We start from the raw sequence: 15191 nt of genomic DNA on the forward strand, positions 1-15191 counted from the left end.
TTGGGCATATGCTCAATCTTATCACAAGGGCACATGCTCAACTATGTTCATAGCAGCATTATTCATAATAGCCAGAACCTGGAAACAACCTAGATGACCCTCAACCGAAGAATGGATAAAGAAAATGTGGCACATGTACACAATGGAATACTACTAGCAGTAAAAAACAATGATATCGTTAAATATTCAGGCAAATAGATGGAACTAGAAAACATCCTGAGTGAGGTAACCCAGACCCAGAAGGACAAACATTGTATGTACTCACTCATAAGTGGATATTAGATGTAAGGCAAAGGATAACCAGACTACAACCCACAGCTCCAGAGAAGCTAGCTAACAAGGAGGACCCTAAGAGGAATACATAGATATCCCAGAGAAGGAGAAATCGATGAGATCTACTTGAGCAAACTGAGAGTGGGGTGGGGGTGGAGTAATGGAGGGCAAAGAATAGGGAATGAGAACATAAGGAAATAGGAGGTTCAAGCTGGAACAGGGACAGAGTGGGATAGCTAGGAAAGAGATACCATGATAAATGAAGACATCATGGGAATAGGAAGAGGCAGGGTGCTGAGGAAGTTCTCAGGAATCCACAAGGATGACCCCACCTTGGACTACTGGCAATGGTCAAGAGGGTTCTTGGACTGGTCTACTCTGGTAATCGGACTAGTGAATACCCTAACTGTTATCATAGAGCCTTTATCCAGTGACTGATGATGAAAGCAGATGCAGAGATCCATGGCCGGGCACCAGGCTGAGCTCCGGGAATCAAATCGATGAGAGAGAGGAGGGATTCTGTGGGCAGGGAAGGTTGAGATCATGATGGGAAAACATGCAGAGATGACCAGCTACACTAGTGGAAACCCACGAACTGTGGACTAATAGCTGTGGAGCCCCCATAGGAATGGACTAGGGCCTCTGGATACGGGAGACAGTTGTTTAGCTTGAACTGTTTGGGGGGCCCCCAGGCAGGGGCATGGGGATCTGTCCCTGGTGCATGGGCGGACTTTTTGGAGACCAGTGCCTAGGGTATGACACCTTGCACAGCCTTGGTGTGTGTGTGTGGGGGGGCTTGGACCTGCCTCAGCTGAGTGTGCCAGGCTCTGCTGACTCCCCATGGATGGGGAATGAGTTGGGGGTAAAGACTGGGGGGCGGGAAGAGGGAAGAGAGGGAGATCTGTGGTTGGTATGTAAAGTGAATAGAAAATGTCTTAATAATAAAAAAAATTAAAAAAGGAACAGCTACTGAGAGTTGCTATCACTGTGGTGGAGTGGGAGACGGTGGGAGTTTGACATGCACACTCAGTTCTGCAAGCTACTGAATGAATGCTATTCTCTTTGCATTTGCAGACTGAGCCAAGGATACAAGATCCTTTCCAGTAGGGTTGAGTTTAGATGAGCTCAGGTCCTGCCTTCTTCCTCCTCTCAGCACCTAGTCCAGATGTTTTCACAGGTGATCTCCAGTTTAGGTTGATCCTGGGCAGCCGTGGAGTACATGAGGGCACTTCTCTTTTGTTCTTGCATCCAACTCTGGCCTGAGCTGGTTGCAGAGGGGAAAGTGTGCCTGGAGACAGTATTGCTGCTGGTCTTTGCAGAACAAAGCCTTCCACTCTGGACTTGAATGTGAATGTACAACCTACTGTCTCCAGTACCTGGATCTGGGCGTGGTGGTCAAGTCCAGACTCACTGCCTTCTAAGACTTAGGTTCTCTGTAACCTTACAAATACCCATTCAATTACAAGGCATCCTCCATGACACAGAGGCAGGGGCAATGTGTTACACGTGTGTCCAACAGAAGGTTCCCTCCTGGGAATGGAGGTTTTGGTATTCTCTGTCTCCATTTTCTTACTAACAGGAGAGGAAAGATCAGCTTCGTCTTTGAATGCAAGGAGGGATGTGAATGATTGATGCAATTCCTTGTTCCCACAGGCTATGCTTGATATTTCAGAAAAATTGCAGCCAATATGAGGACTAAACATGGATGAAACCACAGGCGAAGCAGCTGGTAACTGCTGTGCTTACAGCAGTAGAATAGCTCTCTCTTCCATCAGTTAGCAAACAATTTGGTGCAGATAATAAATAGCAATTTGATGTGTATAAGCAACCCATGGGCATGTTTAGCCGGAGATGAGGCAGAATCAATGGAAGACAGTTGTGGAGATTAGTGCAGTGTGAGCCTGCACCAACACCTGGGCCAGTGCCTAGAACCATGGGTCCAGCTGGTTAAGTTACCTGCCTCGGAAAAGTTTAATTCATGAGGGACATTCTATCCATAGACTCTGTTTTGACTCAGTTTCCAAAGGCCTCTTGGTCACTTACCCTGGCCTCCACATATGCTTTTCCCTCTGACCTCTCTCTATCGTTAATTTGGCTAGCTGAGCATTGACCATTCTGTTTCTCAAAATCACTTATCAAGCCTAGCAGTCATCCACGAAATACATAGTAGAAACTTACCCCTCACTGCCCAACTTCATTTATACCCTTCAAGATAGAGAAAAAATACTGTCAGAATGAAAGCCTATCTTAGAGACCTATTGTGGTGGTTTGAATAAGAATGGCCCCTATAGGCTCATAGAGTTGAATGCTTAGTCACCACGGAGTGGAACTCTTTGATAGGATTAGAAGGATTAGGAGGTGTGGCCTTGTTGGAGGAAGTGTGTCACTGGGGGTGGGCTTTGGGGTTTTGAAAACCCAAGTCAGGTCAAATTTCTTTCTCCCTCTGCCTACAGATCAGGATGTAGAACTCTCAGCTCCTTCTATAGCACCATGTCTGTCTGCATGCTGCCATGATCCCCACCATGATGATAATGGACTGACCTCTGAAACTGTAAGCCAGACCCAATTAAATGCTTTCTTTTATAGGAGTTGCCTTGGTCATGGTGTCTCTTCACAGCAATAGAAACCCTAACTGAGACACCTGTTATCTCACACACTGTGCTCTCCCTGGAGCCAAGATGCTACATAGGCTCACAGCTCTAGGTCCTAAGGAGTACCTCTGTACCCCTGGTACCCTGCCTCACAGTCAGGACACATGGAGCAGAAAGCCTGTGGGTGGCATTAGCTGGGGCACACTTCAGCCAAAGAATGTGCGCTTGTGTTCTGTAGTTTCATGTAAAACACATGGAGGGCAGAAGTGTGCTAGAAGAGAAACCATGTGGGTAACCCATCCCATCTTGGACTTAACTCCTGATAAATACCTACACAAATGTGGCTCCCGTCGTTCTTCCTGGAGGTCATGCCCGACTTCCTTAAGTAAGTGTGTGTCTGTCTGAAATGACAGACCAGAAAGCCTGGAGAGGCAGACAGAGGTATCATTGCCACCCCCTCAGCCCTGCCCAGAGCAGTCTCCTAGGCTGCAAACAGTGGACAGTGTTGGATAGATGAAAGCATGAAGAAAACTCACGAGAACAGAAAAATCATACATTTGTCAACCGTAGAACTATGCTCTGTGCTCATATGATTATACACAATCATAAGAGTCTACTATTTGACTCCAATTGTTTCAAAATAATTCCCACCAAAATTACTGAACAGTAAGAGTGACCATCAGTAGGCATTCGACTTTAAAGATGTATCGTGATTTCCTTTGTATGAAGACAATCCATGCAAGGACCTCATCAACACGGAACTCAATAAATAAAAAGTCTGGTATAACAGGAGAGGTTTGCAGATAACTGCTGCTCACACACAAGCTGGGTAGGAGGCACACAGGTGACAGCTCTCTCCTGCTATTTTTAAATAAAGTATTTCGGGTAGAGGACAGAGAAATAAGAAAAGGAAGTTAGAGCCGAGGACCCATTCTTTGCAATCAGTGGGTGTGTGTGCAGGAATAGAAATGTGGTGTGTATAAACTGCTGACAGCAAAGAGTAAGGGTACGTCTTCAGACCTCTGTGTCCTGCAGTGTGGCTTCGTGGCCTACAGTTAAAATACGGATTTTGTGTCCATATTTAGAAAAAAAAAATATCCTTTGCAGAATGATTCAAAGTGAATGCCCTATTTCTGCAAGAACCCTTCTACTTGAAGCAAAGCATCCTAAAGCAAGAATGTGCCAGTAAAGAAAATCTGCTGCACTTGGATCTACATGGTGCCTCAGGGTTACTATGTCCAGCTCCAGCTCAGGACATACCCACTACAGGGAGGAAGCAGTCAGAAGGGCAAACAGGTAGAGTTGAAAGAAGCAGTCCCCTGGAGGAGTACGTCGAGTTGTAAATCTTGAAAGGGGCAGACACAGCCAAAGTCAGAATCAGCTGCCATTGACATCTCCCACTGCCCCACAGAGAAGGGCAATGTGCTGGTCACATTGTCAGGTGTCTGGGAAATTCAGCGTCTACCCACAGAGAAGGGAGAACAGCCATGTCAAAACTAGGCAACGAGATTAGCGGGCCCTTGGTACAGAGACTTTAATTCTGGTGCAGGTCCTGCCTCCGAGACTGTGCCCTCAATATCAAAATGCTTTAGGACATGTTGTTTTCCCCATCGAAACTTGAAAGGGTGACACCTTGGGAGTGACTGCCCCTTTCAGTGGCTTGTAGACACCTAAAAAGCCTTCACAAAATGCCTGATGTGGCGTTTTTATTCTTTGACAGTTTTATATATCTATTTAACGTGTTTGGTTCATTTTGTGGCCGTATTTTTTGATATAAAATTTCACTAGTGCTTAAAAATCTGTAGAATGTGTGGTGAATTTCATGAACTCTCATTTTTTTTTTCCAAAACCTCTCTGAACCTAATCTTTCCTCTATAAATAGTATCTAAAAAGCATGTTATTCCTGTACTTCACCCATAGGACCTTCTGGAGTGAGCCCTGAGATGGCCCAGAGACAGGCTTCCCCTCAGAGCAGGGGCACAGAGTCCAGAAGACTCATGTGTGCCCCCAAACCCACTGGTCTAAGGCACCAATTTGAAAGTTCATCCAGCCCCCAGCAAGCTCCACACAACCTTGAGACCACTCACTTTCCATTTTCTCCCTGTCTCGGGGAGAAAGACTGACCCTGTCTCCCTTTCTCTTCCGCAGTCTCGAGTCTCACCTGTGTAGTCCTGAGAAACAGCCTCTGGGAACTGAGCAGTCTCAGCAACGCAAGTGCAATAGTTATCCTTGACTGTCAACCTGGTGAGACTGAGGTCAGGAAAGCACACTCTGGGTGTGTCCAAATGTGGGCAGCAGCCGGTAAGAGGCTAGAGCCCAGATGGAATAAAACAGGAAAGTAAGGGAGCCAGCTGGCAAAATTCATTCATTTTCATCCTCATCTGCCCGGCACCCCCAAGCAAAGTTGAGGATGGATTTCTCCCGAGGGAAATATAGAGGTGTTGGATTCATTATCCAAAAGTGCCATTTGGTGCTGAAGTTTGCCTTTTCTGTCTCCCAAAGTTTCATCTATGTTTGAAATTCATGCCTGGTGTTTACCAGAATCCAAGATGAGAAGGCATGATGGCAGGCATTCACGAAAGGGCATGATACCCCGGGTGAGAATGGATCGTGTATTGTGCCGCCCCCAAAAGATACTTGAACCCAGGAGATTCTTGGATGTCTGTCGCCCTGCAGTAGAGGGAAGCTAGGACATACGGTAGCAACTCGGGACCCATCATCGGTCCATCTCAGCTGGCTCTTCCCTTCTTCCTTTCAGCCGTCTACAGAGAGCCTCACGGGCCAAGAAAGGCTTGGCTGCCTCAAAGCACTTAATCATGGAAGCATGTGATGCTTCTACAGCAAGCTTGGAAAAATGTGGAAACAGCCACGACATAAATATGCACAACTCACAACTGAGAGTCCAGGCGTGAGTGTCAGCAATGCCAACTAGCAAACAGGCCTAACACATGGCTACACAGCAAGTCGTTTATTCTTTTAAAATGCTTGTCTATGTCTATATAAATTACAAACTACTAACGTCTAAGAGAACCTAACATTTACATGTTCAAGATGTCGTCTACAACTGACATTAGTTGACCCAAACTGCGGAAACCTGTAACGACTCAGAGCACGCCTGCTGATGTGGCTCCTGGGTCCTGGCGGTACTTCCGCTCCGCCGCTCACTGCAGAGGAAGAACCACGGGCGGCTCCATGAGGGACACGTGCAGGTACCTGGAAGGAGAGCGCGGCATGGTGAGCCCAGAGCCGAGGATGCCGGTCAGGCTAAGGAAAGCCTCCAGTAGTCGTCGGGGTCAGAAGGCAGCCAGCTAACTCTCACTGCCAAATGCTGGCACACTGCGAACCTAGACCCTTCCTAAATTCCTTTTCTTGATTTAGCGATCTCGTTTTCCAGCCTAGCGGAGGATGGAATTTACTCTATTGTTAGTCCTGACTCCACAACAGCCCAGAAAGCCAGGGGAGGTGGGGGCAACAACTTACTTTGAAGTCTTGTACTTCTCTCTGATGGCTTGCTGAGGTCGATGGGGTATACTGAGGCATGCTTTATGCAGCTCACTCAGGCAAGGCACAATTTCACTTAAGGAGTAGCCCGTAAATGCGGCAAGGGTTTCTGGCTAGTTGAAACAAAAGGAAAATTCTGTTCCACGTAACTTTATGAGAGGTTAGAAACCTGAGCATGACTGATTAGGAAGTGAAGGGGGTCGAGGCCTCTCTGAGTGTGTTCACGGATCTAAGAGGGTCTATAACCTCTTTAGACACCTTAGACTAGTGACAAAAACAGCCAAGTTTGCTCCGGTCTATAGCGGCAACCCTCAGTGTGGGCAGGATCACTTTTGTTCCTTCGTGGGTGGGACTTCCACTGGTCCTTACGTAATTGACATAGAATATGAGAGATTCCTAGTCAAAAGATGACCCTTGTGAGGAGGAGAGCTCCTGACTGACCTCCGGAAGGTTCTCCCTGACCCCCCCCCCCTCTCTCTCTCGTCTCCTTCCCTCCCTGCCCCCTCCCTCTCTCACACACACAAATACATTTTTTAAATATTTATTTAGTAGCATATGAAATAAAAGTAAATACCTCACTTCTTTTAGCACTCCAGAGAGACTTCAGAACAAAAATGTAGGGGTCTGTTTCTGATCTCGCCACCTTCTGAGGTGAGAAATACTAACAGCCATGTTCTCTGAGAGCTTCTAGCAGGCAGTCCTTACTAAGAACTTGGAGTTTTTTTGTTATAGAAGATGAATGATCATAATGTTTATTTTATTGAGATTTTCTCCCTGTATGGCCCTGACTGGCCTTGAACTCACAATCCTCCTGCCTCCATCTCAAAGGTGCTTGGTATTATAAGTGTGCACCACCTCAACTGTCTAGGATCAACTTTTGATTGATATGGCCAATGGCTAAACCCTTGAGGGCCCTCTGTGCATACTGGTGGGCAGAGAATTCCAGGCCTTTCTTGACATCTCCTTGATAATATGCGTTCTCTGCTTCCCACAGAGCAAAGCCATGGAGTCAAAGCCATGACAACTGGTCTGGAATACTCAGCAACAAGCCGTGGTCTGTGGTCTGTTGTCTTGGCAACCAGCTATCACGAAACTAACTTGTCTTTATAAGAGGGGTGCCTATTCTGAACCTTGAAAGACACTGAAGAGATTCTGTATGAGGCGTGAATTTATCCCACCTGGGAGGAAGAAAGAACATTACCCAGAAGTGCCTGTTCACAATATAGTTTGCCAGACAGTAAGCTGCTGCAGCTACCAAGGAAGGAAGATATTTCAAGAATGGATCAGCTTCGAGAAGGCTCAGTTCTGCAACATACTAAGCACAAGAGAGAGAAAGTCAGTGGAGCCAGGAATTTGAGCAAGGTCAAATCTGACTAAAATTGTCAGTAAACCTGGAATTGCCAGAGTCATCAATGGGTGCCTTATTTACATTCCACCAGAACCTAGTGATGAGCCCAGAACCCAAGCCGGGCCCATTTTCTAGCTTAGTACTTGCTCTGACTGCCCTTCCACAGATTAACGTTTGTGTGGTGGTGATGTTCCAATCCTCTGGCTCACCCACATGGCATAAATGATAGGTTAGTTTTCTTTCCTTATGCTAGGAGATCAGGCTTTATGGTGGTCAGATAAGGGAGTGTTAACTTTGCATCTAGATTAGGAAGAGCTGTCAGTCAGAAGACAAAGACACTGCATATTAAAGCTAGTAATTATTAGGAAAGCTGACAGAGTTCTCAAGCTCCAGCAATGCCATTGGGAAAGACATGTCAGAAGAGGAATGCTGGGGAATCCATGTGGTCATCCTTAGTACTCTTTGCATAGCACCGTGTATCACAGATATCCTATGCCAAGTGATTGGCAAGCTCCTTGGCCAAACCAGAATGTTAATAATTTCAACTACCTGTCTCTAAGTCCAAAAGGCTGCAGACTCCACAGTGCTTCAGTACTTAATGAGTTAGAATAAGATTCAAACAAAACTCAACCACATTCACTTAGCTCCCAAATTAAAAGACACTGCTTGCCTATGGTCTGTATTACTCAAGGGAGCAGTTACCAAGCTTGAATATCTTCAGTACTTGGGAGAGTTGGGTGAATGTGGCCTGCCAAAAGTCAACAGTAATGTCTTGGGAACAGGTATCATGTTCTTAAAGTTAATTGCTTTTCATCTCTGTGGAGGTGGAAAGCTGGGAGGCAGAAGCGGAGGACGGCCAAGAGAGGTGGCTGTTTAGCCTCCTCAGCACCAGATGTCCCTGGAAGTCCCATGGCATACCTTGGCCAGGTTCTCGGTTCTGATGCATACTCCTTGCCGCCTTAAGTACTGAAGGAGGAACTGGTTGGTGGTGGGAACAGTCAAATCAAATGCTAGAACCTTCAGTAGCAGATGCTCCATCCTCAGGAGCTGTCGCTTTGTGTACGTATCGTCGGTGATGTAGACAAACTCGTCCACATCGGGTGGGTATATCTCTTCGTATTTCCTGGGGAAAGTAAAGAATTACCAGAGAGAAAGTTGGGAGCACACAGTGCTAGTTCCCGTTCTCTTGGATGGCCTTACAGGCTCCTGAACTTTATACTCCCATTGCCACAGAACTGTCACAGAGCTGTGTGGGGGCTATAAACATAATGGGAGCTTTTTCTCAGCCAAAGAAAGAGAGTATTAAAAGAACATGTTATGCTAACTGCTAGGAGCCCTGGAGGGTTGGGGCCTGGGAAACAGAGTGTGTCTAAAGGACAGAAACTTCAGCTGGTGGATCCCTGTTGATTGAATAAATATTGAGTCACTTTGTGATAAAGAATGTTAGTATTAAACTCAACAACAGAAAAAAAAAATCCCATAGCTCTGGGTTTGCTTGTTTGTTTGAAGATCATATTCAACTTCATTAATTAGCAAATCATGCTGAAGAGCCAAGAGAAAAGTAACGATATAATTTCATTATTCTCCTTCTTTCCTTCTGCATTTGTTCTGCTTTCTTTAAGGGAAATGAGAGCCTGTGCTTTGTTATTTTTTTTTTTTTAACACATTAACAACTAAAACATCTGAGAGAGGTCAGAAGAGTGGAAACCACAGATCACTTAAGCCTGTTTAGCCACAACCCAGCTCTCCTTCCCCACTCAATGAGGTGTCGTTAGGAGTCACTGACCGGGACGGGAACCAGGTAAACTACTCACCCACTGAACGAAATGAACAAGTTGTGTTACTCAGTGCTGTTTACCAGATCAGTCCCACAGTGCTTACAGAACCAAACCCTCCCCAAATAGATTTTCACTTGTACTAAAATTCAGCCAAGAGACTACAGTGCACAACAGCCAAGTTAGATCTTGAGTCCTAGCTGATGTCAATCATGATAGTGAACCCCTTTCTACAGATTTCTAACATCCTAACTGAAGAGTAAGTGGTGGGCAAGACTCATTTCCTCAGTTAATCGGCAAAGATTATGGTCTCTTATCCAAAGAGTATGAATCATTTTCATTGCAAGCGTTACATTCCTTCAATAAATGGAGGGGATAAAGTGTTTCGACGGGTGGCATTTCACAAGCTGAGAGAACGCTTACGAAGCCAGGAGAATAGCTGCTGTCCCGACAAGCTGCAATTTCCCTCTCAGAACAGACATGCAGGAAAGAAACCTGTCCAGGAAGTTGACAGCCAAGTACAGGGTCTCTGTGCGAAGTTTGTATTCTTCCCCGACCTCCACCAGCCAGTCCACCAGGATGGCGCGCATGCCCTCCGTGATGTCCGGCTGCTTCCTCATGTAGTGAGCCTTGGGTCTGTGTCTTACCTGGTGGAGGAAAGAGTGTGGTTCTTCAGACGGTTGCACTAGCAAAGACACCACTCCCGAGTGTTCCTATTTTGTAAAGAAATTGCAGGAACCGAGACCAGGAGGACTCTGATTCCCAAGCAAAAAAAACAAAAAAACAAAAAAACAAAAAAAAAACAAAAAACCTTTCTTTATCACACAACAAGGAAATATGAGGTCTGGTTTTGTCATGTATGATACAAAGCATGAGGAAATAATATAATGATATAAAGCATGAGCTGATATAAAGCAGGAGGGAAAATATTATGTGTGTGATTCCTGTGTACTTAACACAGATACTTTAAACCACATAGAGAACATGTATGTATTTGATACTCGGCATTATGACATCAGGTCGCACGTCCCTTAGCCTAAGTACTTGGGCTCAGACTCTGTTCCTTCTTCCTTCCTTTCTTTTCTTTTATAAATTTCTTATTTTTTAAAGATCTCACAATGGTGCCGTTTGCTAGTGGCCATGGCCAAGAGCTTGCAATATGAAGACAGAGCTTAGTGTCTAGAGATGGAACCCAAGTTTGGGAAACTCACTTCAGCTTCTCGCAGGTAACGGTGAATCTCTTCAGCATATTCCGTTACATTAATCACGTCTGAGCCAAAATCTGTCGCTTCCTCTGACTGGGCATGGGCATTGGAGTCGACCAGCATTGGAGAAACTGCAGAGTGCGACGTGGTCACGTAAGTAACTTCATTTAAGCCACTCACCCGCACAGGAAGCTGGGAACGCTGCCATTACTTCGTTTCTCTGTCACCAGCTACTCTCTGCTGGGACATGGCAGAGGGCTATGAGCACAGGGCACCGGCAGCCCGAGTATGATTACCTGTGTTGAAATCCAGCAGGAAGTGGAGGTCTGACTTGAGCATGCTTGTGTCTACTTCGTACACATCCTCAAATACTATCCCCTCTCTCGCTGGGCAGCTGTCTTGGTCCCCCTGTTCAGGCTCATCCATGTAGATATCAAATCCATGCTTGGCTGGCTCCTTGACCCCATGGTCAGGGAGCACTTTCTTTCCAGCCCCTGGGAAGACATTTTCTGATCCAGAAAAACATCTGATTGTTGTGATCTCCTTAAAAACAAAACAAAAAACCAGTTACATCTCTTGTTGGTCACCATCCACTGTGAACAGTGTGAGCCCATGTCACTCAAACCAGTAGCTTGGGAAAGTGAGAGTAAATTCTTAGTAGAAATAGCTAAGCTGGCCATCTAATCCCAAACACCGAATCTCTGAAAATATGACTTCCCTTCTCATTTTGTTTACATTTGTCCAACAGGAAAAGTTTTGTTTAAAATTCGCCATCTCCTTACATGTGTGTTAAAGAGAACTCATGACTATAAAACAAGAAGAGCTATCACACACCTAAAAATCTGATTCGTTATAATATTCCAGAGGACAGTTGCAAAGTGCCCTTTACATTTAGAGCATTACACTATTTCACAGGAACTCAGCATCACCCTTGGTCCTCAGTTATTTCGTCTCTCTAGCCCTCTGCTTCAACACCCAGCTTTGCATTGCAGGTTCCAATAAGCTTCCATTTCCTGCCCAGTTATTCAGGAAAACCATTGTGATTTTAGAACTCTGTGCTACAAAATGCTCGTAAATGGTATGAAAAAAAATTTTTGTATAGCAACATCATTACTCTTGGGGTATTTTCTCAAATCATTTCTTTTTTTAAATTCTTACAGTGAGAACAACAGGAACAATGGTGGCCCTGTCATAGTGAACCCTCGTAACCAGTGGCCTAAAGGGAGCTGGGCATAGAAGCCAGGGCGGGCCTAGGAACTAGATTTCTAGGTCTGCAGATGCCGACACCATCAACTGTGAACATTTTGCTTGTACTTAATCTTGGTACTTATTGTTGGATAGCACTTCCCAGGTCATAGGTCACTCCCTCCACGAATTTACTTTCCATTGAACAAGTTAAACTTGCATTTAGTAAGGAAAAACAATTTCTAATAAAATGTTAGCGAAAAAAATCTCAAGAGACAAGATACAACAGCTATGACTCATGTTACTGCTGGGTTTGAGTTATGCGCTGTGTGTGTGTGAGTGTGTGTGTGTGTGTGTGTGTGTGTGTGTGTGTGTGTGTGAGAGAGAGAGAGAGAGAGAGAGAGAGAGAGAGAGAGAGAGAGAGAGAGAGAGAGAGTTACTTCTTAAATAGGCATTTGTTGGCATCTCCTAGATGTCAGGTGCATTTTCTCTCTGTTTTTGTGTGTGATAAGTGTGTGTGTGTGTGTGTGTGTGTGTGTGTGTGTGTGTGTATTTGTGTATATGCTACTCCTTAACTAGGCATTTTCTAGGCATCTTCTAAATGTCAGACACTGTGTGTGTGTGTGTGTGTGTGTGTGTGTGTGTGTGTGTGTGTGCCACCAACAAGAGACTGAGGAAAGGAGATATGTAGCATAACACATCTAGAAAGAGCACTGTTCCCCCGAGCTGAGCAAGAAGAAATTATTTCAAAGAAGGAAGAATGGCTACTTATGAGAAAGGTGTCAATATATCAAGGAAGAAAAAACCAAGTGAGAGAAGACCCCGAAACAGAAGCATCCGGTCAACAAACCCACTAGGCTTGCCTGGCCAGACCCATCACTCTTCTAGACACAAGGAATACCACAGAGAAGGTGTCATCCCACACTGTCACCTTGGTGGGATGTTCATACTGCTGAGATCGTTTCCAAGAAATCTTGCTGTACCTGGGACAGTAGTGGCACAGAGCTAGCTGTGTGGCTGAATGTGTTTGAAGATGGGAAGCGATCGCCACACATCTGTACATGTCTGGGTTTGATCCAGAGGAAAGAGAAATGGGAGAAAGAGAAGAGTTATGGAGAGGTACCTTGAAAGCCAGGAGACCATGCATGAGATACTGCACACAGGTTCAAGAGCTGGGACACATAAGTCACAGAACAGGATGAGAAGGGCACAGGGGAGCAGGAAGGATTCTAGCTACTGGCCCAAAGTGAGCAAACATGTAATTGTAGTCCCAGGGAGAATGAGGAAGGAGGGTCCTGAATTTGAGGTCATTTAGAGCTACGTAACAGGTCAAAGCCAGCTTGGGCTAGACTTCCCCTACTGCCTGGAGTGGGAAGAGAGAGTGAAGGTTCTGGCTGTGGCATTCTTTTGGGAAAGCAGGATACAGTCATCTTATTCCTTATTCTGAAGGAGCAGAAGCTATGGAAGATTAGGCAACAAGATGGCTCCAGGGGTAAAGACACTTGCTACTAAGCCCAGTGACCTGAGTTCAAGCCCCGAAGGAGAGAAGGAGTGTCCAAACTTGTCCTCCAACCTCCAGATGAATGCTGTGGCATGCATGCTCACAGACACACATCATACATGAACACATGTATATATAGTAATAAGGGAGTGATAAGGGAATTAAATTATTTTAAAATAAAATGCAAACAAAAAACAACAAACAAAGAAAAGAACGGAGAAACAGGCAGGAGGTGGGTTTCTAAGGATGGTGTAGGGGAGTAGAGTGTAGAGGCGGCACCAAGCAGTGACTCCAGGGGGCACAAGAGCTGAGTGTGACTGTCAAGTGTAGACACCACTTCCAATTCATAAATTCAAGTCTCAGACTGTAAGTCTACAGAAGTGAACATGCCTAAGCAAGTTCTGTTAAAACTGTTTTCACTCAACTTGACCCAGAGCATTAAAGGGCTCATGTGGGAGATCCCCGCCATCAACGGATCCAATCCTACTAAAGAGCAGAGAGCTTGAAGAGGCAGCAGATGAGGGGTCTCTGGATGAGCCTCTAGTAACCTGTGGGAGGGGCAGAAACATCTCTAACCCATCCACCTGCTGGACTAGACTCTTGTGAGCATTGGGTTCCACAGACTTGTAATACAGAACTGAGGCATCCTTATGAGGGTTTATTCTAATAAACTGTGGCAGGTTCAAATCTCTCCTCTACATTTAAGTGTCTGAATTCGTTTGGTCTTCAGTGGCAGACGCTACAGTCAGTTGACAACAGAGAAGTAGCATCTCAGTACCTGTTGTCTGTAGTGGTAAAGATGTCTGCTTTGGATGCAACCTGTCTATTATAAGGTAAACTAGTGTATCCTGGTACATACACCATCTCCATTGAACACAGCACCAGCTCTTCTTGATTTCTGGTGGCCTGGCTCATACTGTACACCTTTCCTGCCCAGATGCTCTCCAGTACTACAGTCTGGTGTAACCGCATCTCGCCCTTAAGTCACTTAACATATGCTTAACCCAAAGAATCCCCAAGACTTATTTCCTTGATACTGGGGACACACACACACACACACACACACACACACACACACACACACACACACTCATACATGCACACTGCCACGGGCAAGCCTTCTCCACAGCATCTTTCCTTGTGCTCCTGGGTCATTACCTGGCCACAGGTCCTTCTGTACTGCTCATTTTCAGTCAACACCCCTAGCACGGTTCTCTGTGGGGGATCCTGGCCGAGCTGAGCTCGAGTGAGCATCTGGCAAGCCTCAGGACCTTGGCCCACTGGAGGCAGAGCGACTCCACTCTTGGAACTGTGGCGACGCATCGCCTAGCAAGCCACAACCTGCTGCTATCCAGGAAAGAGAAGGAGACACAGTTAGTCAACCCTCTCAACCTGGGAACCCAAGAATGCAGAGAACTCTGGAAGGAAGAATGCCGAGCCCCGGAGTCACCGCCAATTTCTCTATTTCCCAACAAACATTAAGGTCAGTGTTCCCGAGCAAGCGACAGCCGCAGGCATCAGAGCAACCAACTCAGAACCAAACAATGGTTGACTAAGCTTCAATCTGACCCCAGGCTGAAGATTGCAATGAGAGGAGAGAGAGCCTACCCAAACTCCACGTCGGGATTCTCAGCCCACATTGATTTGGGGGGGTGGGGCGGGAATGGCACGGGAGAAGCTAAGTCTTTCTCCCCACCTTCCCTGACCTCGGACTAAATCCAGGATCTCTGTCTGCGAACAAGTGATTCTCCTTCCCAAGTGACAAGCAGGTGCTTCTCTCACTAGAGGAAGGCCCCCAAACCTGCTTGGGAA

At 45.9% G+C, this 15191-nt stretch overlaps 1 protein-coding gene across 2 annotated transcripts; it reads right to left on the minus strand.

The window, feature by feature from the left end:
- Positions 1-5817: 5817 nt before the first annotated feature.
- Positions 5818-14722, minus strand: Ccna1 (cyclin A1). Of its 2 annotated transcripts, none has more exons than XM_052731143.1 (8): positions 14538-14722; positions 10990-11236; positions 10700-10824; positions 9984-10135; positions 8632-8836; positions 7567-7680; positions 6345-6478; positions 5818-6077 (listed from the first exon to the last, which is right to left on the minus strand). In XM_052731143.1, exons 1-8 carry the CDS (start codon positions 14700-14702, stop codon positions 6026-6028), a joined length of 1194 nt encoding a protein of 397 aa, XP_052587103.1. In that variant the 5' UTR covers positions 14703-14722; the 3' UTR covers positions 5818-6025. The 2 variants fall into 2 exon arrangements, with proteins under 2 accessions (XP_052587103.1, XP_052587102.1); XM_052731142.1 differs by having other exon boundaries at positions 9912-10135.
- Positions 14723-15191: the final 469 nt, after the last annotated feature.

The sequence above is a fragment of the Peromyscus californicus genome, unplaced genomic scaffold (assembly GCF_007827085.1).
Source record: "Peromyscus californicus insignis strain IS unplaced genomic scaffold, ASM782708v3 Scaffold_9__1_contigs__length_137607984, whole genome shotgun sequence".
In the NCBI taxonomy this organism is placed as follows: Eukaryota; Metazoa; Chordata; class Mammalia; order Rodentia; family Cricetidae; genus Peromyscus; species Peromyscus californicus.

Excerpts from the sequence above, each read along its gene's own strand:
- Ccna1 (XM_052731142.1), bottom strand. The coding sequence starts at position 14,702 with ATGCGTCGCCACAGTTCCAAGAGTGGAGTCGCTCTGCCTCCAGTGGGC. Across the intron at positions 10,825-10,989 it reads CCTGCTGGATTTCAACACAG|TTTCTCCAATGCTGGTCGAC; the intron begins GTAATCATACTC and ends CGCACTCTGCAG. Across the intron at positions 6,479-7,566 it reads TTGTGAACAGGCACTTCTGG|CCAGAAACCCTTGCCGCATT; the intron begins GTAATGTTCTTT and ends TGTTTCAACTAG.